The sequence below is a fragment of the Prunus mume genome, linkage group LG6 (assembly GCF_029339155.1).
Source record: "Prunus mume cultivar Tortuosa linkage group LG6, ASM2933915v1, whole genome shotgun sequence".
Lineage (NCBI taxonomy): Eukaryota > Viridiplantae > Streptophyta > Magnoliopsida > Rosales > Rosaceae > Prunus > Prunus mume.
This window is the reverse complement of record NC_142703.1, coordinates 20,647,754-20,672,783: the sequence shown is the minus strand read 5'-3', so window position 1 is coordinate 20,672,783 and position 25,030 is coordinate 20,647,754. Positions and strand designations below refer to the sequence as shown.

Here is a 25,030-nt window from a genome sequence, read left to right as displayed (position 1 = left end):
ACACATCATTGGATTAGTGTTATCCTCTCCAATCCAATGTAATCCAATGCGATCTAATTCCCAAATCACTAAACATTAGGTGATAGCATAGCAATGAAATGAAGAACAGTGAAGATCAAATCCTGAATTGGTGCCCGCATCGCCATTTCCACGAATTGTGAACTTTAACATTAAATACAACTATGTCAAGTGCAAAACACACCACACTTTACACTATTTTTTCAGTTCTCTTAAATTAATGCCCCTATAATACAAACAACTTTTTAAATAACTTATCTGAGGAATAAGATACAACAAGGCCACACATGAAATCAAGACCAAAACAAATGATTTTTTACAGAAATTCTGCCGTGTTTCTCCTTCAAGTTGTCTTCTTTATAATCCAGTGTCCATTTTTCAAATGTACAGTCAACAAAGTCATAATAACCACCATGCACAGAAAGAATACCATTCTTCACTTTCTCTTCTATCCAAGGGTACGTGAGCAGGTTCAACAACGAACGGTTGATTGACTCCTGCAAAAGGATACAATTCAATACGAGAAATATTTTATGAACCAGGTGATTCATTTTATGATATAAAACAGCCTCTATTAGTTGCAACACAAATTTATGCCACAACAGGAGAACTTTATCGTGGACTTCGAAAGAATTGGGTTTAATTCCCAGATAGGTACGAGGTCAATGATGACTAAAATAAATGACCTTTCAAACAATATCTAAGGGATGTCATCAGATGCAATTCTGATTTGTTTTGTTTCAACCTTTAAAAACTACCCCCCTCACCCCAAACATAATTTTTCCAAACCGTCAATCAGGAGATTTACTATACAAATAAAACAGAATGCTGATACGAGTTTCTAAATATACGGACTCAAAGGATTCATCACTTGAAGCAGTGTTGAACTTAGTAATAAGAGTAATTACTTCAAAGTTCATTTGGCTTATGCCAATGAAATGAAGAAAAATACAAATGGTGAACAATTATGTTACGGCAAGCAATTCCAAACACAGAAGTTAAAAGGACAAAAGAAATATTAAATAATTAGAAAAGATTAATGTTACCTTCTCACAGTGTTTGCACTGCTGGTCAAAACTGAGCTTGGAGGCAGCAGCCTTTGTCCACAACCTTGCATCCCTCCCAACAACAACCCAATTTTGGATAAAGCTACTGCATAAAAGAGTTTTTAGCAAAGTGAGAAACATTGCTTGACTGTTTCTTGGACAAACAAATTTAAAGTCAAACATAGGCAATGACCACACGCACTACTTGAAAAGTACAGAACAAGAAATTTACTCAACCTTTTCTCTACTTCATCATCCATACTCATAAGAGCACGAATGCCTCCACAGCAGCTGTGACCAACGACCAATATGTTCTCAACCTACAAAATAATTATTGCTTAGAATCGATTTCCAACCGGCTTATCTTCTTCCCACTCTTCTATTAAGAAGCACGCTAAACCTCAGAGATTCACCTTTTCCTGATACAGCAAAGACTGGCCACCTTTTTATGCCCAAGGTTGATTGAAAATGAATGGCTATGCCATATGAAGATTTGTTAATGCTGTTCTTTCCCCACAACCCCATTCATAATTTCATTTCTTACACTTTAAGAACCTATGCTAAAATACTTGGAAGACCATTCCTTATCAGCAATGTGGGTCTCTAGTTCCTACACATTTCCTACCTCCCTATTGTCACTCAATAAGCAGGGATGTGTAACCAAAAGGTTCAAGGGAGCTAGCAAGGAAATAATTGGCATTTTATTTTAGATTTTATTCACAGAATACTTACTTCCAGGGCATTCACAGAAAATTCTAATGCAGCATTTGTTTCTGAGGGTCCTCTCTGCAAAAACGGAAAAAAATAAATTGAATAATATTATCTCATTTGATTGGCGAGTGTTCGCTTGTTGTGGCATTAATGTCTAGCCTTCCGTGAAGCATTCAAATGTATTTATAATATACCTCGAAGGAGGGCACCAAATTCGCAATGTTGCGCACTATAAATGCTTCTCCCGGTTGGAATCCCAAAATGGTTGAAGGGCATACCCTAGAATCTGCACAGGAAATCACCATGAACTGTTCTAGAAACATCAGTACACATACATATTCTCCCTGACACTCGATACCAGATTGAGGCAAACATCAAATGTTCATAGATCGTTCAATACATATGGACATACACAGTTGATGACTAAATTTGGGAAGTTGGGGCGAAGAAAGGAAAAGTACACATTTATAATACAACCTTTGGCGCTTGACCCTTTGCAAGATTTTGATAATGTTCCAAGTTTTCCCTATTCAAAATGAAAGTCAAATTAGGGAACAGGAGTACTTTACTTTAAGCTGAAGAACCTCAAGACCTGAGTCCTTGGACACTTACATATATTTATGCTTTTTGAAGCTTAGAAACCGACGTTTCATATCTTCAAATAAACAGCTCCCATCATCAGTTTCTACTACGCTCTCTAGTTTGTTGTTTTTAAGTTCTTCAGTGAGCCCTAACGGCTTTCTTGAAGCCTTTGCAGTTAAATCTGAACAATTGCTGCAAATATCAAAAGGAAAACATTTCAGCACCAACCAGTACCTATGAAATTTCGAGTTCTACAGGTTACTTAGATGATGATTTAAACAAAAATAGAGACATTCTTATCTCTTAGGACCAATCCGAAGGTTGCATGTAGTCGTAATCTTATATTGTAAACATCTCCTATATACAAACCATCAAACAAAGATAATTAGTGTCTTTGTGATGCCACCCAACAGATCTAAGTAAACCCATCATATTGATCTCACCAATAAAGGAGCAGCCTTGAATTTCAGCGAGGTGTGAAAACCAAAACGAAAATCCCTCATTGTACCAGTAAATTTAGCCTTGATTCTGGATTTCTTTTTCTCACAGCAATTTCAAATTTCAAAATTCTCATGGGTAAACGACAGAAATTTAACGTTGTTTGTGCCTTAACAGCACTATGATCACAAAAATAGAACATTCAAACTAAATCCTACGTCGTCTCACTAACATTTCCTTTCTCAAATCAATTAAGTTTAGTAAATTTGGAGCTCAAATGGCCACAATTGGAAAGAACATAAAAGGCAAGGCAGAAGATTGGAAATTACAAAGTAAATCAAGAAACCTGAAACATATATATAGATATCAATGCAAATTAAGCGAACTTAACAATATGTTCAGCAGCATAGGTGAGAAATGCAGCAACTTACTTGGAAGCAGTCAATAGTCTCAATTGGGTCTGCTCAATCTTCCCTGATTTCAGCTTAGAACCAAAGATCTGCAGCAAAAGATTCAAGAAATCAACATAACCAACGAAATGAAATGCTTGAGAGAGAAAGAGGAAAACAAAAGAGAATTTACTCTTGGTGGGTTCAATGAGATTCTCTGGAGATCCAAGGAGGAGGAATTGGAGGAGGTGCGGAGGGACAAGGGGTCTTTTGAAACAGAGGTTGGCGCAAGAATAGCCATGGAAAGAGAGAGAGAGAGAGAGAGAGAGAGAGAGAGAGAGAAGAGAGAGAGAGCTCAAAAGGGAAATGGGGTTTCAGAGACAAAGCATAGAGAGTGCAGAAGAAGAAGGTGTTTAATAGACGTTGGGTTTGGTTGAGTTGGTCGGTCAGATCAAGAAACATTTCAGTCTCCCAGAAAGACGGAGAAAACGAAGATAAAATAGAAGACAATGCCAATGGACACCAACATCTATCTCTATGCAACAGGAGAAGCTATTAAAGTTTGATGCTGAACTGTCTTCCGAAAATGTAATGTTGGAGGACAGAAAGACAGTTGGGAGTTAAACAAGACCACCATCTGCCACTTCACTGTATTTTGTATTTATTTTATTTTATTTAATTTAATTCTCTAACCCTCTTTTTCCTTTTTTTTAAATTTGGAAATAATTTAACAATACTACCTCAACTTTTACTCGGATTTAAAAAGGGAAACGGAGTATTCTCACACATACGGTGTCATGAAAGATTGAATCGCAGACCACTAGCACGTTGGATACCAACAACTCTACCACTTTCACCCAAATTTCACCAGCTCAACTTTTTTTCATGACCCGCACATGGTTACTATTTTGTTTCCTTTTCCACTAAATAAACTGTATTTGGGAAAATTAAATAAAAATTCCTTCGTTTAGTTTTTATCAAAATAATCTTGAAATTTTGAAAGAGCATCCTTCCAAGTTCCAAAAACTTATTTTAGTTTCAATTCTCAAGGTCATTTCATTTAATCGAGTGATCAGGCATCAAATAATTAGGGCTTTGAATTTTGAAAACTTGAAGAAGTCTTGGACAATACTTGGACTTGATTTTCTGTCCTAGCCCAATATCAAATTGGATCTATGTCTTTGTGGTTCAACTATATTAAATTGAATATAAATATGGAAAATCGATTAAATTTGATGAAGTTTCTGTTTGATTTGGAATTTGATGGATCATGGCAAAGATTTTTTAAAAAAAAATTTCTGTGAAAAGATACTTCATGAACAGCCAAAAGGCAAGGAAAGGCGCAAAAAGCCAAAACAACAAACACGGTCAGAAGGCACCAGCTACCCAAAAGACATAGAGGGCAGCCAAACAAACAAAAAAAGATTAAAGATACAAGTTAAATGTTTGTTTTTACTTTTTGCTACACTTTTGAAGGCACTAGAGACTATCAAAGGTCAAAAACGGTCTGCTTTGATTGCTGAGGCACTAGTGACTGTGAATGGCTGTGTGGAAAACAGGGCATGAACCTTATTTCTTCTGATCAATGAGATTAGAAGATTGGCGGCAGGTTTTCAGCAAGTTGAGTGCTGCTGGAGTCCAAGACATGTTGAGTGCTGCTGGATTCCAAGACATGAATCGTACTGCCCATGAGGCAGCAAGGGCGGCAAGGATTGGGCTGAGAGCGGTGAACTGCAAATTTACGCCACTTCCGTCTCTGGTTCAAGTGTTGATTTCTGATTGTCTCCCAAACCCACCAGGGTAATTTGTTGTTAGAATGAGGAAGATCTTCTTTGCTAGGCTTTGGTTGTAGATTTGTTGTTAGATTGAGGAAGATCTTCTTTGCTACGCTTTGGTTGTAGTTCGGCTAGTTCTTTCTCTCGTTTTGTTTTTGTGCCCTTTTGGGTTTGCCTGTGTTGTTTCTTTGTTCCCACAAGTTATGAAGGTTTCAAGGAAAATTTGATTCCGACCGAATGAGCCGGAGACGAACATAATCAACATCACTCAAACTTAACGGAAACTCATTTTTCAAATCAATACAAGTTCCCACTTTCCCTTTATTTCATCTTAAGATCATCATTCTCATTTTGGTTAACAAGAACCACAGAATGCCTATTCCCTACTTCATGAGCTTCACAAGACGGGTTTTTGCTCTAAAGAGTACGTCTCCACAACAAATCCACCGGCCTTGTAGTATCTAAGAACATGAAGAATTGCAATCATACAAAAATATTACATCAAATCCAACACCCTACAAGGCTACAAATCGAATCGAAAACAAAACAATTCAGTTCAAACTTTTCCTCCATGAGTCTTGTTGGGACCTTTCTTTCAGTCAATAACTTCACAACTTACAATTAACTACTTAACCCAACTGAATCATTGCATGTCACCCCATGTGAAAGACAGGCAATGATACCGTAGTTAGGTCTAAGGGAAATGCAGCTACTACAAACATCGATAATGCTGCAGCCATATCCATCCACAAAGCATGAATAGTCCTTAAGTCAACAATATGAGGAACAATTTCACTGAAATCAATACCTATTTACCTATTTTTCTGCATAACATTGTACCACTAGGTGCTTTGTATCTCTGAATATTGCCACAAAAATCTGTATCCAGTTCTAATTTTACCACTGTGCATCCATTATGAAAAGACAAAATGACAAGGATGAATATATCACACACAACATAACAGAAATATGCTAGCACCACGACTCAGTTTATAAAATCACCACACTACTTTTTTTATTTGACAAGGAAATCTTACCAAAATAAATAAATAAAACAAGAAAACAAACTAACAACTAACCAACTTATTAAAGTACAAATTCTACAATATGCACCAAATCAAGCTGGAAATTTAATGAGAAATTCTGATAAAAGTTTAATTGCTGCTGAAGTATGGATTAATGGAAATTTCTAAACACTAATGATCTAGAAAACTTTATACCTCATTGCTAACACCAAAATTCAATTCGAATCCTCAATCTAGTATCAACAATTTGACTATTATGTCGACTTCCATTAACTGACACCAGAATGATCACGAGGACAATGAAAATGATGAAATGCTCACAAACATCATTTAATTTTTTGTTCGTTTAATAAAACGTTCAGATGCCCTTCAAATAAGCTAAATGTTGCCAGAGTTCATTCCTCGCTTGCTATGTATTATACACCTATTGTACATGACAACTGGAGAGGAAAGCGGGAAAAAAATCAAAACTCAACTTCAAATGTCACAATGATGAAAAAAGAAGAAACAATAGTGAAGACAACATTATATATAAGACATAAGGTACAACAGTAGCCATCAAACTCACAATACTAGGCTCAAGCAAAGAGAAGACCATGCTGCAAGTGCAACACAGTAAATAAGTTTTCCATGTTTCCTAGAACAACAGACACACAAATTCTGAATCAAATTGCTGCTAAGCATCCAAGATTATCCTTGTAGAAAAAGATAACAAGTAGCCAGTATTTTATTTTAGCAAAGATAGTTACATATCTTTCCACAGAGAAGCACTAAACACAATTGAATGGTTAATCAATTATAGGTGAAAATTCAGAATAACGTAAAAGGGAGATCATGTTTTTTCCCCATTCAAATTAGAGCTTGGGAAACTACAGTTAATCCTACTTACTCTTTGACGACTAGAGAGGGTGTATAATAAGAATCTTGGAAACTATAATAAATAATGATTTAAAAATAAAAAATAAAATAAATATTAAAAAGAGGTCAGCGAAGCAACTTCTCTCTCCCCCCCCCCCAAAAAAAATAAAAATTACAAAGCACTGTAGCAGGAAGAGAGGACATCAAGTTCAGCCCTCTGCCGCACATATATGTATATATGTACGTAGAAGAAATGTGTTTTATTAAAAAAAGCTTCCTAAAAGTATATTAATATACATATATATATATATATATATATATATATATAAAAACCTATCCATAAGATAAAAGCAAAAACAAAAACTTCAGCAAACAAATTAAGAAACTAACCTGCAGCTGTTTTCCAAACTAGGATAATAGTGGAAAGACAAAGACCCCTAAATAGAAAGCAATGCCATAGGAATCTCATCGTCTCTCAAAGATTCTCCACCCCTCAAACCCTCCTCTTTATAATTGTGAAAATTCCTCTAATTCATATCCGTCTGAATCACCAGTTTATTGCTGAACTCAAGAGCAGCGTCACCGAAGACTTTTCTGTGTCCGAAGTTGCTTTCCCAATACACACAGATATCCTTGAGCTTGCTCCTTGTGTTGCTTTCTTCCATTAGCTATTGCTACCTTTTATGCTACAATATTATAGTTGATCCTGAGCCATTTGTGAAATATAGGATATGGGTTTTTAAAATACAACTGGGTTGAGCCTAAATTGGTATATAAAGCAATCCAAATCGAGAACTTGATGGATTTCATCTATCAAGTGAGTGAAACAATCAAAGCCCACATGTTACATTCCCATTCTAATCCCAGAGAATATAAAATAATTATAACATACTAACATCAAGAAATGTAATGGTCTCCAAACAAACCCTAAAACCAAGCTTCAACCATGATTCACGAAGAAACCTCTACATTATAGTATACCAAAATTTCTTAACTTCAACAGAGGGGAAAAATGAGATTATCACCAGAACTGATTCCCCATGTTAGTCCAAATTTTAGCCATTAATGCTAACACCGTAAGATAATCTACAGAAATCAGACTAACATTTTTAAAAGCTACAAGCTGAATTAAGTTTACATTGCTGCAGATTATGTAACAGATCCAAAGCGTGAGAGCCATGAAACAAAATGCCTAGAAGCTCTACATCATTCAATACAACATGCATCCATAGAGCAAGTACAACAGCTGAAGCAGCAAAAACCAAAAGGAAAGAGTCTTACCCTTACTTCACTAATTAGCCTTAACCTTGTCATCACCCACAACATTAAGTATGGGCAGACTACTCAAAAACTCATCAAGACCCTCAAAAAACCCAATCCCTTCAATGTTATCCTCCTCCCCGTTTGCAGTCCCATTCCCTTCACTCATTGTCTGAGCTGCAGGCTCTTCCACTTCATTATTACTGAACTCCACATTCAAATCCAACTTCCCCAAAGCAGCTGCACCTCTCTTTCTTGCACTAGAACTCGACTTCTTACTCGACTCCGGCTTCGACAGAGACCCACCACCCAAACTCCCACCACTTCCTACCTTCCCCTGCCCACCCACATTTTGATTACCCTTCCTTATTCTATCCGAAGCCCTCACTGGAGTTTTAGCCACTGAAGCTTTACCTTTTGCTTTCACTGCCCTCTTTTTCCTCCTATCCGTCTGCCACTCATCGTCAGATTCCTCACTAGAATCCGAAATATCAAGCAACGCCTCATCATCGTCAATATAGACCCTCGGCCCTGAATTAGCTTTCTTAGTTCGTCCAGCATTCTTCTTCTTCCCTTGTATTGGACAAGCAAACATGGTCGAAAACGGCGTCCACTCAGCTGACCCGCCTGTATCTTTACCATTCTCGGCAAACCCCAACGGGAAATACCCCCAACAGCAGAAGTTGACCTCACCGTCACTCCCCGTCACAGGCGGTGCCTCTATCACCACCGCATTGAACGCCCTCTTGCAATTTTGACACCGAAGCATGCAATCCTCGTAAACGCTCGGATACTCAAAGAGATTATAACAGTAGGGACATGCAGTCCAGAAACTCTCCGTTCGGGGCTCCGATTCCGGTCGAGTCGACTCAGAAGGGGGAGATGCCTCAACAGGGCGAGTTGACTCTGAGGGAGGAGCAGTCGACTCGGTCACATTGTTAAGACTCGGCCTTTCCTCCTCCATCGCCACTCTTCCATCCTTACTCCTAGGGCTTTTCCTCATCGGTTGCTGCTGCTGCGGCTCCGGCTGCTGTGGTGGCTGTTGCTGGTGCTGCTGCTGGTGCTGCTGCTGTGGTGGTTGTTGAAGCTGTTGTTGCTGTTGTTGCTGCTGCTGCTGCTGCTGCTGCTGCTGCTGCTGCTGCTGCTGCTGCTGCTCTTGTCTTAATTGATGTAGATGAAATTGATGTTGTGCTCTCTGTACTTCTTGTGATGGTGGTGGTGGAGGCTGGAAATGTAGTGTTTGTGGTTGCGGTGGTGGCGGTGGTGGCGGTTGCGGCGGCTGCGGTGGCTGCTGTTGCACATTATGCATTTGCAAGAATTGCCTCTCGAACAACTGAGTCGACCCGGAGGGGGCCGAGTCGAACCGGTTGAACATGCTCAACTCGTGGTCATAGAGGGCCTTCTTGGAAGGGTTAGAGAGGACGTTCCAGGCCTCGGAGACGAGCCGGAAGGCGTGATCGGCATACGGGAAGCGGTTCCGGTGCGGGTTGAGCAGGAGAGCGAGTCGGCGGTACTGAGTCGCAACGAGTTCGAGGTTCTGAGTGTAGTGGGTGAGTTGCAGGATCGCGTACCAGTCGGGCTGCTGGCTGTGGCCGCTGATCCGGGAGTCGCCGGCGAGAAGCGTGTCGGCAACGGCGATTATTTGCTCGGTGGCCTCCAATCTCGGGTCGGACTCTCGGGCTCGGATCGCGAAGCTCTTGGTCCCGTGCAGGTCACGTGTCGTCAGTAGCTTGACCGCCGTGCTCAGCCACCGCTCCGCTTCCGCTCTGCTTGTGTTGAAATGGAACTCCATTTCACTCTCTATCTCTCTCTCTCCACTCTATCTCTCTCTCTCTCTCTCTCTTCTCTTTCCTTTTCAGCTCTCTTTGGTTTGGGTGGAGTTAGGACAGAGTTGAAGGGTGGGTTTTTTTCGGGTTGACGAAATAGGACCTGAGGTTTGACTGAAATGACGGGGACTGTTCGGTGGATAGGGTGGGAGTATGGGAACTGCAGTGTGGGTATTTTGGAGAGTTTGAAAAACTCTGATCTGATAAATCTGCGATGGACTTTATCTTATTGGGATTTTTGCGCAGTGAGAGTGACACGTTGTTAATGGTTCTGGGCACTTGTAAAAGGGAAATTTACTATCCAACTGCTACGGTCTTGACTTTCATAAATGTGAAATGGGTCGGGTCATTCACCGCCAGCAGGACCCGTTTCGCAGCTTTAGGGACAAAATTTCACTGTTCATGAAACAGGCTGGCATCTCTTAGCAATGGATATTGAAATTATTTCAATTCATAGTTTTACTATGCTTACAAACAATAGGTATTGAAAATATTTCAATTCCTAAGTGTTCTTGTGTATACTAACATATAAGAAATAAAAAAATTTGTGGATTTTACTTTAAAATCTGTAATTAATTACTCTCAAAGTCAGGAATGTGATCAACAATTCTAACTCCTTCATTCCCCTATTATTAAGTTTTTTTATTCATGGTTTCCCTTATTTCTGGTAAGGTCATATCTAACCCAATGACCTAAACCCAAAATATCCCCCAAAACTTCTCTCAACCCAAGAAAATGAAGGACCCAAAATGTGGAGAAACCCAAATTTGGACTCAAATACTAGTTCACTTATTGCCTATATCCAAAACTATTTAGTGGATCCCACGCTGAGGTGGCAGAGCCCATGTGCATGAGAAAAACATTGGGATCCGCAATAGGACCAGCTCTGATGGGTTTGTCTATTGCCCATGCCACATGTCAGCACTAGGTGAGAGAGCCGTTGCAATTTGGTTGTCTCCTTATATATATATATATATATATATATTTCTCAATTTATTTTTCCTTTGTCAATCTCATCAATCTCTTTTCATTCTTGTTGAAGATGTCCACAAAATCTCAAAGAGGTGTGAATTGGAGGCCCGAAGAAGATGAGGCATTGTGCAAAGGGTGGGTTTCTGTCAGTGAAGATGGGGCTATTGGCACCAATCAAGCAAGCGACACAACGTTCTTCTGGAGCTAGTGCAAGTATGGTGAATTTGGATAACGATGCAGACGAAATCACCATGCCTAGTCCAAGGCCTGAGGGGCGAGATAAACAAAAGGTTGCAAAAAAAAAAGGGAAGATGGTCTCTCAACAAAAAAGGGATAAGTACTTGGAAACATTGGTGGAGCAAGGTATTGCTTTCGAGGATGATAGGAGACGAAAGCTCAACATATTAGATAAGTTTGTCCAAGATCAAGTTGATGCTTATGCGTATTAGAAGCAACAAGATAAGGAAGCCCAAGAACAAAAAATAATGTCCATGGACTTGTCCAAATTTACTCCAAGAAATAAGAAGTATTTGGGGGATAAACAATATGAAATTATGCAAGAACATGCAGGTGGTCAACAGTCTACCATTAATCCTGAAGATAACTCATGGGACTATTATCCAAGCCCCCATGATGGTGGTTATTAGTTTATTCCTATTGGCATTCATGTATGGTGAATTTGAAGTATTGTGTGTTTTCTTTTAGAATTATGATGTGTGTTTTCTTTTGAAATAAAATTATATTTGTGGAATTTTAATTTTTTTAGGTCAAATTGTTCAAAAAATTAATTATGAAGTTATTTAAAAAGATTGAATGAAGAAAAGTTATCCATAAAAAAAAAAATTAGATTTAAACCATTCTTAAACAATTTAATAAAGTTGCGGACTTAAAATTTGAGTTCGGAGGGTTGGGAGAAAAAACAATTTGAGTCCGGGCAAAACCCAAATAGTCACTTTTTGGAGGGGGAGATTTGGGTTTAGCCTTTCATGGGTTGGAGAAGGCCTAAGTAAGTAAACACGCTTTGGAATGAGAAAAATATTAATTGGGATGTTTGGGATATTGGAAAAAATGAATTAGAATTGGATTAAGCATGCTCTAATATGATCAGATTTATAAGTAAGCATCTCTTGTAAAATATGAGCAACACCAAATCCCTATAGAGCCCAAACTTCCATTTCTCCTACCCGTTGTCCCCCTTTATTGGCCCTTCCTCTAAGGGGTTGTTGTGTAACAAGTGCATAATGCCCACTGAACGTCCTTGTATTTTATCATCAACTTGATGAATTAATTTCAAGATATAAGACTTTCCTATTATAACAAGTTGTTCAAAAGGATATCCCGTTCTTCCATCAAATATTCTGCTTTTTCCGGATACTCGTGTTCAAATACCCATGGATTAGCTGTTTGCTTATCGGCTTCATATAATTCAGAAAACACTAGTTTTCTCAAGCCTCTTGTTCATATCTCTCATCAAAAGGTGCTATTCGATAATGTCTATCTAGCAGACCCCCGCTAACCCGAGGGAGCATTCAAATATATGTCTTACATTCATTCATGAGAGCACTCCTAATGGGTTGAAGACCATATCAACAGGTCTTCGATCTTGCAAATAAGGCATATCTTGTCTAGGTAAATTTTTTGAAACAATACCTTTATTTCCATGTCTTCCAGCTACTTTATCACCTACTTTGATTTCATGTTTTTGTGAAATATATACACGAATAGTTTCTGGATTATAACTAGAACCTCCTTTTTTCTGGATCCATCTCACATCAATAACTCAACCTCTACCACCTATAGGTAATTTTAGACAAGTTTCTTTTGAAGTGGATACCGAATGCCAAGTATGGCTCGTAATAATCTATCTTCCAGAGCATACAAAGATTCTTTCGCCATCATCCGAGGTGTTAATTTACCTACTAAAATATCGCTCACTTTACCAAGCCCCCACCTCACAATTCCATTTTTGTCTAATTATGGAGTAAATGGGCTCTAGATGCGGTCTTTCGTTAGTGATACTTTCAGGACGTTGCTTATCACATGAGTTTGAATTTCATATTTCCGTATATGAAAAGAAGTATAAATATCTCCATATACCAGACACTCACTAATGAGTACCGCATCTTCTAATTGTTACCCTCCCAAAGCGAGTTCACCAACCGTAGCAGCACCATCCGCTAAGATTTGTCCTTTTTAATACATTTACCTCGCCAAACACAGGGTTTTGGTGCATACAAGTATTTTTGTTAGAACGTTGATATATAACTAATGGAATGTTTAGAGTATCTCCATTTCCCGATAAAACGATCTTGTCAAGATAGGTATAAATGACCTTTCCCTCATGTTCGGCTATAGAAGGAACCGGAATCTAAAGCCACTTGGCGTTCCAACCTTGATTCCAACAATGCACTTTTCGATCGAGGAAGCGGAATCGCTTGACGTTGCATATTAGAACTCATTAAAGCCCGATTCGCATCATTATGCTCGATAAAAGGAATTAGGAAGCTCAATAGAAAAATATTGGAAGGAAAAATACTTGAAGATGAACTTGCTCCTATTCAACGATCAGAATTCTTGACGGTATTGAGTGGAACAACTGTTCTTCCCGAATACCTCGATTCAATGCCAAAGAATTTCCTTGGTACCATATCGAAACGACCGACCCAAATTCCACTTTGAAATTCGGGCGAATCGCTTTAAATTGACACTGTAATCGTGGATCGTAAAGACGAAAATACCTCAAAACAATAACATAAACCCCGAGCCCTAACTCGTGGCTGCGCCTAATAATCGAGGTCGCCTCGTACCCTTCTTGAGGATCAAGCCACACGTAATTCTTTTCTCGTTCTCGACTGTGAATCGAATCAGTAAATCGCTTCTAGGGCTGACCATTCGAGTATCCGGACTCCGCTTTACGATCCACAAATACTATACGATCCTGGGAAAGTCTAGATTAACATACTTGGAATTAACTACGATCCAACGGTTCAAACGTATTGAACCTAGAAATCGCATAGTAGGCGAGATATGTTCGGGATTCAAACGATATCCGAATTAAGATCCGCAAAATCCTACGCGCTCGTGAGGACTAGGAGATCATTCTAAGACTAACTGTGGTCCCCATCTTACGCTTCACGCTGGCGTGGTGCCTGGCGATAACGCATCGCCGGAAAAGCTCAACATCTAGGCTCAAGACTCCTATCCTAGGTATAACACCCCATTTGGAGCCACTTTTGTTCTTGGACCTACCCCAAAAAGTGGCCGTAAATGGCCGAAATAGTAGCCCAAAAATCTATCAAAACCTAGGTTTCAAAATCGTTCTCCTACACGTGAAATCAACCAATTCCTATCCAACAGGCAGCTAGAGCTTAAGAAATAGGTGAGAAACCATACCTCACTCATCGCCGAAATGGTGGCGGATGACGGAGAACGAGCGCTGAAAGTTTCTCCCAAACCAATCGGTTTCGCAAAATTCGGCGGATTCCGTGGTTTCACGGCTAGGCTTGGCCGAAGGGAAGAGGAACGCTTCTCGGTTCGTTTGATCCGGTCCCAAGGCCGAGGTGGTGTGGCGGCGGTGGCTTGGAGAAGCCACCGGCTGCAGAAAAATATCTGGGGTCGAGAGAGAGAGAGAGAGAGAGAGAGAGAGAAACTAAGGGTTTTAAAAATCTAATTTTCCGAAATTACCTTTTTGCCCTTGAGTGTATTTTGACCGTACTTTCTTCAAGAATTCCGATTCGAGTCCACTATGTGTCTACGGACTCGTTTCGTCGCGCTCTACGCAACGGTATAATTGAAATCTCCAATTTCCTTCTTGGTCAAAAAGTCAACCTTTGACCTAATAAAAATTCTAAGGGCATTTTAGTTTTTTCTTCTAATAAATTAATAATTAAATATTAATTTTAGGTTTGGGTTATTACACATATAGTATTCATCTTTACTTGGTGATAAATAAAGCATGCTTACCTTTTTTTATCTCTCAGAAATTTCATAAAACGGACTTTCTAGAGATCCCCAATAACCAATCTTCGCATGAATTGCTAAGGATCCAATAAGTCCAACGTTGATTCCTTCAGACGTGTCAATGAGGCAAATGCACCCGTAGTGACTAGGGTGGATATCTCGTATCCGAAAACTAGCAGCCGCTCTGTCAATCCTCCGAGGCCCGTAGATAACTCGATTTTCTCCCATGAACTATTTGTGTCAATGGATTTGTTCAATCCAAAACTTGAGATAATGGGTGTAATCCGAAAAAGATTCATAAGTGGTTGTTAATGGAGTTGAAGTTACCAAATTCGAGGAGTCGGTATCAATATGCTTAATTGCTCGCATATAGTCCCTCTAACCATATTTTCTAAACGAACCAGAGCCAATCCTAATTGATCTTGTAAGAGATCCACTACAGAATGAATACGTTTATTTTTTAAATGATTCATATCATCAAGTGTACCCATTCCAAATTTCATTCCAATCAAATGATCCGCACTGCCAATATATAACAAAAATGTATTGTTCTGAGGTATATCAAGATTTAGTCTTCGGTTCATATTTCGTCGACCAACGCTTCCTAATTCACATATTTGTTGAAAGAATTTCTTCTGTGATTCCTTACATAAGGATTCAGAAACTACCAGATCCCCACCTACACAAGCAAATTGTTGATAAAACTCCAAAATGGCATTTTCTTTTGACCCAATTTTTTTTTCCCCATAATCAATCTAATTCCTCTTTTTTTAGGTGTTATATTACGAACTATGATGTGTAACCCACATAATGTTTTATTCATGCGTGTTAGTAAATGAAGGTAAAGTCCATAATTAGAATAATTTCAATACACAAGGCTAATTTGGTGTTCATAGGGTTGATTTGGCATGACTTCTCCATCAAAAACTTTCTAAAAAATGTAGGAATGTAGAAATGAGAGCAACTTGACGCTTGTCTTTGAGATAAAGGAGTAGGAGCAGATTACAATGATTTGGTAAAAACATCAACAATCTCACTTTGAAAAAATACATATTTGAACTACAGCGCTTGGTTAGAGGCTAGCTCCCAAAAAAGTAATATTCCAATGTAATTTTCTTAGTCCTTCCATAGAAAATTGGATTAGAAGCTAAAGACAAAGCATTAATATTGTCACATCATCGAGTAGGAGATTAAAGCATAAAAAAATGCAAATCGTCAAGCAATTGACATATTCAACCAATTTCACTAGTGTTAGGTTTACAATTTCATATATTTTCATGTTAATGAACTTAACTTATAATTTAATACGCAAAGGACCCACTAGTGTAGTGACTTGGATTATTTACTCCCTCAGACAAGGTCCTGGGTTCGAGTCCTAGCATCCGTATAGTGTGTGTGAAATTAGTATAATATCGTCCCTCTCAATAGAAAAGGTCCTATAAAAAATAAACTTATAGTTTAATTATATGCTATGTGTTTTCTTCCGTTGATTGATCATCTTAGATTGTATGCATCTAGTTATAGTTGAGAAGTTGTGTAAGATAACTAAGAACATAATTTCTAATTGATAACAAGCAGTATGAAATCATAGTTATCATAATTTCTAAGTAATATGGATTCATGAGGTAGACACAATGTTTTATATATTTATCTGTTCTCACAAAGCTTAATGGAATCTATGCTTGCTAACTTCGAGGATAACCAAGATTAAGTTGCAAGCGTAGGTAGTTGGCTAGTAGCCCTAACAAGGTATAATTCTCATTGACTGAGGTTAAGATAAACTTCATTAACTATTTCAGTGGCTACATGCTTATATCCATGATTGATTAGCTGGTACATTAGTGGTGGATTCTAGGCCATAGTTCTCATCATCATTGTATTCATAATAATTCAATTCTTTGTTAGTCGTTACCAGTACTTGTTTACTTTCCTCGCTGAAGTTTTGTTTCTGGTTCAATATCTAATCAAAATTCATTTTCGCGTATGTGTGTTGGTGTATTTTCTAGCCAGTTCTTGCATATTAGGGCAATACATTACATTAGTTACAACTGTCTCTGTGGAATTGTTGTGAAATTATTGCAAGCACACAATCCACACAAGTAATATAGATTTTCGATTATGATTTATGCAAAAGTTTATTTGAACAATTGATTAAGAAGATTGATTGATTTAACTAAACTAAAATAGTTATGAAAAATAGCAATTTAATTAGGGTGGTGATTTTCCCACTTCCCTTTTGTCTACTTACACTCCCTTTTATTTTTTAATAGTTTTTACTATAGCAAAAAAGGGAGTGTAAGTGGATAAAAGATGAGTGGGAAAATCAGTTCTCTTTAATTAATGATGGAAAATTAAGTTGGTGAGACACTAGAGCATCCAATTTCACCATAACCAATTCCACTTAATTCTTATAGCCAATTACCCTTAATTACTACTCATGTTGACAGTTGGTTTCTACTAATTCATTCAATATCCCCTCTTGAGTTTAACCAAAAGTATTCTTAATTAACAATCTATTCTCTCTTGAGTAACGTATTTAGAAAATCAAGAACCCATTAAATTCTATGAGAACCTGCAAGAAAACTGCATGAATCATGTTAGTCCTTCTCGGGCACTCATTCAAGGCATGGTATTTGTTACAAGAAGCAAACACCAAACAGATCTCGGTGTTCGTTTGGATCATCAATTAAATATTAGCTAGATATTTAAGGCATTAAGAACAGTAACAAATACTCAACATGGAATAGTAATAAAAAATTAATATAACTATAAAAATTAAGTATTCATGGCTAGGCTACATCGTAGCCCTAGCAAGAGAAATTAGTTCATGATAAAGGTAAAGATAAACAAAAGAATTGTTGTCATAAAGCTGATTTGGCAGATGGATTTGATCTCTAGATTCTCCACATCAACACTTCCGTAAGCATCGCGATAGCAACTCTTGGCTCTCTCTCTCTGATATATTTGTGAGTATGTTAAAGTTGTATATGGGAAGATGATGGCTCTAGCTCTTAGGTTAAAGCTTTATATTTATAGGCCAATGAAATTCTCTAAAAATAAGGAATATATATTTTAGAGAGTATTTAGGAAATATAGGAATAATAGGAATAATGGGAAAGTCCCAATTGCAAAAGGAGAAAAGGAGTGGCTGAGGCTCTTTTAATTCTTTTACAAGTCTAAGGCTGCACTTCTCCTATTAGTTGAGAGAAAAAGTGATATGGCAAAGAAAGCTCATGTAACAACCCGGTCCTTAATTAATATTTAATTATTAATTTATTCTGGTAAAAGACCACTATACCCTTAGAATATTTTAATAATATAAAAGTTGACTTTTTGACCAGGAAGGAATTTGGAGATTTCAGTTGTACCTTTGCGTAGAGTGCGACGAAACGAGTTCGTAGACACGTAGTAAACTCGAATCAGAGTTGTAACAAAGGAGTTACGATCAAAAGAAGTTCAGTGGCATAACCGTAAATATCTCGAACTTTAGTTTTTATAAACCCAGATTTTTTCTGTAGTTAAACAAGTCGACCAAAGCCGACTTGAGGAGAGGATTTCTCTCAGCCCGAGCACCAATTCGGGAATACCGGTCCAAACGAACAACCTTACTCCCTCTTTCGCCTCACCCATTCCAGCCTGATCCCGCTATAGTCGCTGAAATACGAAACAGCGGTCTTTGGTTAGTTTTTGACAGAACTTCCAAGCGTTCATTCTCCATCGTCCGGCCACCAAATCGGACAAGTGAGGTATGAATTTCTAGCTATTTTTTATGCTCTAGTTGCTGGTTGGGTAGGATTTCAGAGATTTCAAGCGTAGATCATTCGATTTTTTAAGTTAGGTTTCAGCAGACTTTCGAGTCACTGTTTCGGCCACTTCCGGTCAGTTTTTGGGGTAGGTCCAAGAACAAAAGTGATCCCAAATAGGGTGTTTTACCTAGGTTAGGGGTCTTGAGCTGAGATGTTGAGTTTTTCCGGCGGGGCATTATCGCTTTAGGCACCACGCGGCCACGTGTGGAGGCGCGTGTGCAGCAAGGTGGGGACCACAGTCAGTCCTAGAATGATCTCCTAGTCCTCACGAGCGTGTAGGATTTTGCGGATCTTAATTTGGATATCGTTTGAACCCCGAACAGATCTTGACTATGTGCAATTTTCGGGTTCAATATGTTTGAACCGTTAGATCGTAGTTAATTCCAAGTATGTTAATCTAGACTTTCCCAGGATTGTATAATATTTGACGGATCGTGAAACGGAGTCCCGGATATTCCGAATGGTAAGCCCCGGAGCAGTTTTATTGTAAATTCATGTGTCGTGACAGAGGAAAGAACTACGTGTGTCTTGATCCTCAAGAAGAGTATGTAGGCAGCCTACGAGCTTATCGGCGCAGCCACGAGTTAGGGATCATGGTTTATGTTACTGTTTTGGTATTTTGGTCATTTACGACTCACGGTTGTGTGTCAGCTTAAACAGACTCAGCCCGGATTTCAAAGTGGAATTTGGGTCGGGTCGTTTCAGCTCAGCCATGTAATATTGAATCTCATGATTAATAAAGCCCAACCATGTAATATTGAATCTCATGATTAATAAAGCCTAGTCGTTGCTTGCCAACACTTCATTCTATGACAACTCCTCCTCTGGTTCCTCAACTTGCATCACAAACACTTCAACATAGATATGCCTAGCCACATTTGGCTTGGAACCTCCACCTAGTCTTTCACATGCTCACAATAACACCTTAGCCCTTTATCAAATGGGATGGCAAAAGCTGAAGTCTTGCTAAAGCATCCGCCAACACACTTACACAATTAAACACAGCCCAACCAACACGCCTTCTTCAGCTCCACCAATTAAATACACATGGGTTTTCTCCAATTTCAATAGTTGCAAACGATTTTAGTTTCAAAATTGATGGTAAACTTCTAAACTTCTTTAACTCTATCTTTCTGGCGCTAGTCACCAATTGTGGGTATTGCACAGATGCATTCCAGGTGTTTGATGAAATGATCGAGTGAGTTTTTGAGAGTTCGTTAAGTTGATAATTCCACCCATTTTGCTCCCTTAAGCTTCCAAAATTATTGTTTTTGCTCCATAGCCTTGCTAGGACCGATTGCCTACAAAATCCTCACAACTAACCAATTTCACACAAAAATAATGCAATTAGAGATAGATTATATATGCAAAATATGAATATATCAAACTACCTCAAACCTATCTTTGCTAGTCCTTGAGCAAAATTAGAAACAAAAACAAAAACAAAACAAAAAGCTAACTAAACCACTTTTGAAGGGAATCTCGATGGCACTTAGCATGTGTCAAGCCGTTAAACCTTTAAGTGTCCCTAGTAGGAGGAGTTGTGTCTCCTATTACCAGTTATGATACCCACAAATATTTTACTACATAATAAAGTCGTTAAAGACACCACTTTAAACAAGCTAATAAAAACCAATGCATGCAAATAACATTTGCATCACTAAAGTTATGCCACTTTGAGTAAATTGCATCATGGTGTAACATGTAATACCAAACCCATAACATCAAAGCTTAAAAACAACTACACTCGAACTCCATGGAATTATTTCGCCTTGACTCTAATCCTCACTGGATATCCCTCTATGATTTTCTCTCGGAATCCTAAGCTTACACTCAAATGTCACATATGTGTATAAAGTGATGTAATGTGCATCAAATATTAACACATATGCTTAGCTTGAAGAATGGAAATTTCTGAAAATAATGTCTCATAAAAAGAATTGAATACTAAGAACTAGAATACATACATCACCACCAAGCAAGATTTCTCAAAAGATTAGTTAGGTCTTTTACTTCGGTTGTAATGAAAGGCTAGGCTCAGGATAAGAAAGAAAGGAACGCTGCGAACATACCAAAGCATTATTCACAATCACATACATGGCCAACACTTTTTGAACTTTTTGTAATACTCAACGTCCAGGAATTGTGCAACTTTCCTACTCCATTTGGAGTGATTTAACTTTTATTCTTTTGAATTGCAAATTTATTTATTTATTTTATTAATTTGTTTTTATTTGCAATTTTGCACAAACACCTTTGTACACGCCAATTCTTTGGTATAGAGCTCAACCTTCTTACTTTCATCACTTTCGCACATCCTAAGCTATAAGGTATGGCTTAGAAATAGGTTGTATAGGTTATAGATAATAAGGGTGGTGAAAAAAAGGCTAAGTGTTTGGTCACAAAGGGGTTAATGACACTCACAAAAGGGTAGGATGAAAGGTCTTTTAGTGGGTGAAACATGCGTAGCCTAACATCATCTCTCATGGTCCATCCAACTTGGAAGTGACGTACCTACAAAAATAAGAAAATTATTTAGTATCCAATACAAACCTAAAGAGAGAAATCTAATTAAGAACAAAATCAAAAAGTGTTTAAGAGTAGAAACAATAAAACCCCTCCCAAAGAATGGATTTTGGCTCAATATCTCACAAGGGGAGTCTCCACTAATATTCCAAAGTCATTCGAATTCGAGCATAGCAACTTTGTCCACCAAAATATTACGAGTACGGTATTGTGAAGTGCAAAAATTATAATGCTATAACCCTTCATGGAAACATGCTAGTAAAGCATTCATGATCAAAACATGGCATGTACATCTCTATTAGCAAGAAAAAGTGATAGTTTTAATTAGAATTCACATTTCGGTAAAACTGCTTCCTTTCAATAATGACCTAAGATCAGTTTTCAGTGACTATCTCACAAAATACTGCATGAAATTTGGCAAGCCTTATATGCTCAAAAAATAGACAAAAATGTGCAGAACTTTTATTTAGAAAATATTCTGGAAAACAGAATGGAACTGCATGAAAATTAACATTGAAAACAGATAACAATGCAAATCACATAAAAACTTCAATTCTAGACCCCTGTTTAGAAGAAGAAGAAAAAAGCTGTAACTTCCAAATGAAAATTCAACAGTTTCAATAAAACATAAACACCAATGTTTTGCATGACTCAAAAAAGACTACAAATGAAATTTTTTTAAAAATAAAATGAATGTTACCCACCTCAAACCTAAACCAAACGTTGTCCTCAATGTTTAAAAAGAAAATTAAAGCAAGGACAAGGAATAGTAAAAGGAATGAACACGAGAAATACACAAACGAAAATTAAAAAGATAAGGAATGAAAGTATACAAGCGCTTAGTTTAGAGTCAATAGCCCGACTTTTGGATGCATTTACTTGATCATCGAGAAAGACGGTGGTCTCCTCCTCAAGAAATGAAGCTGCCTCATATGGTTTTAGTAGATGACCATTAACTTTGAAAGTTGTACTGTCACGATCATTCTTGATTTCAATTGTCCCATAAGGATACACTATTAACACTGTGAATGGCCCGGACCAACGAGAGTGAAGTTTCCCAATAAAGAGTTTCAGCCGTGAGTTGTAAAGGAGAATGTTCTGACCCACATAAAATTCTTTCTTCAAGATGTGCTTGTTATGCCAGTTCTTTGTACGATCATTGTATGTAACACCCCGACCCCAAATTTATCCCATTTTTTAATTTATTTAAGTGGAATTGAGAAATTACCCGTGGGATAGGGGTATTTTAGTCATTTTCTTATCCGGAAGGACTTTGGGAATTCTAGTTGTACCGTTGCGTAGAGCACGGTGAGATGAGTCCGTAGACACGTAGTGGGCTCGAATCGGAGTTGTAACGAGAGAGATATGATCAAATGAAGCTCAGTGGCATAATCGTAAATATTTGGAAAATGGATTTTTGGTTAAAAGACGGAATTGCCCCCTCTCTCTCTCTCTCTCTCTCTCTCTCTCTCTCTCTCTCTCTCTCTCTCTCTCTCTCTCTCTCTCTCTCGCTGACGCCACCGCATGCCACATTTTGCCGCTTGTTTATCCGCCACCACTCGGCCGGGACCGGTCCCAAATGACCGCCTGACTCGCCCTACCCCACCGTTCTCCGACGCCACCGGCAGCGATACTGAAATTGCGAAAACGGCCGGTTTTACCTAGATTTTCCGGAGCTCGCTCCGGCGATTCCGGCCACCAAATCTTGCGATCAAGGTATGATTTCTCATCTATTTTCCGAGCTCTAACTATGTTGGGTAGGAATTGATCAATTTGTAGCGTAGGCAACCCGATTTACGAATTGGGTTTCGCCGATTTCGAGGGGAGATTCCGGCCACTTCCGGTCAATTTTTGGGGTATGTCCAAGAACAAAAGTGACTCCAAATTAGGTGTATTACTAGGGTAGGAGTCTTGGCTCACGATTTGGCAGTTTTCCGCGATGCGATATCGCTTTAGACACCACGAGCTGCCGGCAGGCACCTGAAATGAGGGGCATTTTTGTCTCATTACGATCCTCTCGATGTCACGAGCGCGTAGGTGTGCTCGGATCTCATTTTGGATACCGTTAGAGTTCGAACGGATATCGCATATTGTGTATTTTTCGGGTTCGCTAGGTTTGGACCGTTGGATGGTCCTAAAGTTATAATATGTTGATCTGGGTATTACCAGGATCATGTAGGATTTGACGGATCGTAAAATGGAGTCCCGGATACTCCGAAATGCCAACCCTAGGGTTAGGGTTTTAGTAACCGTCCGATCGTGCGATCGTGAGCGATCCGACCGTCCGATCTGGACCAAACTTGCAGGACGTGTGTCCTAGACCTTGTAGAACCTATAGGAACTGTCAGATCAGAATTTGGAGGTTGTGGGCCCCGCAGGCCCGTTTGACCTTAGGTTGACCGTGAGACTTCCGAGATAGTCTTACATTTCTTTGAGGGTTAGAATGACCTTAGTGATAGGCCTTGAGCGTTGTCGAGCTAAATGGATATTGTGGGTTTAGGATATAATTGATGAATTTAAATGGGGGAGTTTATGGAATGCTTTATTGGTTGAGGTTTATACAAGATTAGAAATTAGAATTATATATTTAAATTGTGTGGATGTATAAAAGTAAATAAAACGATTGAATGTTAGCTTACAGTGCTATACGCACTACCCCACGTACCCCCTCCTTATTGTGATCATGTTGAGGCCTTTAAACCTGTGAGGGCTGGTGAGAATGTAGCCGTGTCCAGCAGGTGAGGTCGACGCGTCTTTGGATTAACTGGCAGAAGGATGCACTCTACACGTGGCGGGTGCGCCCCGACGATGAGGGGAGATATGATTGTGTGTGGGTGGTGAGAATGTAGCTGTGCCTGGGCAGAGGTCGCACGCGCCTTTGGATTAGCCGGCGTGTTGATGACCCATACGTGGCGGGTGCGCCCGGACGATGAGGAGATATGATTGTGTGTGGGCCGGTGAGAATGTAGCCTGTGCCCAGCAGAGGTCGCACGCGCCTTTGGATTAGCCGGCAGTTGACTCTACACGTGGCGGGGCCCCGACGATGAGGGGAGATATGATTGTGTGTGGGCCTGGTGAGAATGTAGCTGTGCCTGCAGAGGTCGCACGCCGCCTTTGGATTAGCCGCGCAGTTGATGCACCCACACGTGGCCGGGCAAGGCCCCGACGATGAGGGAGATATGATTGTGTGTGGGCTGGTGAGAATGTAGTCAGCCCAGGTGAGGTCGCACTCGCCTTTGGATTAGCCGCTGTTGATGCACTACACGTGGGCAAGGCCCCGACGTATGAGGAGATATTGTGATTGTGTTTGGTGTGTTGTGATGGATAAATCCTAGAATGTATGAATTTGTATGGCTGTAATGGTTTATTTGATATTAGGAGCCAGGATAGATAGATACGAAAAAGCTACGTGTGGCTTGATCCCTTAGTAGGGTACGTAGGCAGCCTGGTTACTAGGTGTAGCCACAGATTAGACCCCACTTAGGTGGTCTTATTGAGATTGGTTCGGACGTTGTTGTTGGTCCCGAAACTTGGTTGAATTGAGATTGGTCCTGAGGACTAAGTGGGTGAAGGTGTGCGTAAATAGATTTTGAATTTGTTATATGCATGTTTGATGCATTAAGTTATTTTAAAAACATTGTGGGTAGTTCTGCAAGAATCTTTTGAAGGCCGGAGGCCATTTATGTAAATTGCATGAAATTATATTGTGTGTGCTGCCGATTGGGTTATAAAATGTGTTTTATGCAGGTGGAAATTTTGGGGAAATGTTCAATTTATGGGAGACTCACGAAATTTGCAGAAAGTCTCGTGCCCTTAATCCTCTCGTAAACGAGGACGA

At 39.0% G+C, this 25,030-nt stretch overlaps 2 protein-coding genes across 3 annotated transcripts; both read right to left on the bottom strand.

Moving 5' to 3' along the window:
* Positions 1-117: 117 nt before the first annotated feature.
* On the bottom strand, positions 118-3,772 carry BCA5 (beta carbonic anhydrase 5). Of its 2 annotated transcripts, XM_089054897.1 has the most exons (10): positions 3,378-3,772; positions 3,227-3,294; positions 2,659-2,714; positions 2,388-2,553; positions 2,253-2,301; positions 1,970-2,083; positions 1,797-1,850; positions 1,302-1,384; positions 1,065-1,170; positions 118-515 (listed from the first exon to the last, which is right to left on the bottom strand). In XM_089054897.1, the coding sequence occupies exons 1-10, from the start codon at positions 3,483-3,485 to the stop codon at positions 312-314; spliced, it is 1,008 nt and encodes a 335-aa protein (XP_088911023.1). In that variant the 5' UTR covers positions 3,486-3,772; the 3' UTR covers positions 118-311. The 2 variants fall into 2 exon arrangements, with proteins under 2 accessions (XP_088911023.1, XP_008237225.2); XM_008239003.2 differs by lacking the exon at positions 2,659-2,714 and having other exon boundaries at positions 2,388-2,549; positions 3,378-3,769.
* A 4,152-nt stretch (positions 3,773-7,924) lies between these two features.
* EIP9 (Chaperone DnaJ-domain superfamily protein) lies at positions 7,925-10,068 on the bottom strand. The gene has a single exon (XM_016795424.2). The coding sequence runs from the start codon at positions 9,892-9,894 to the stop codon at positions 8,134-8,136; it is 1,761 nt and encodes a 586-aa protein (XP_016650910.2). The 5' UTR covers positions 9,895-10,068; the 3' UTR covers positions 7,925-8,133.
* Positions 10,069-25,030: the final 14,962 nt, after the last annotated feature.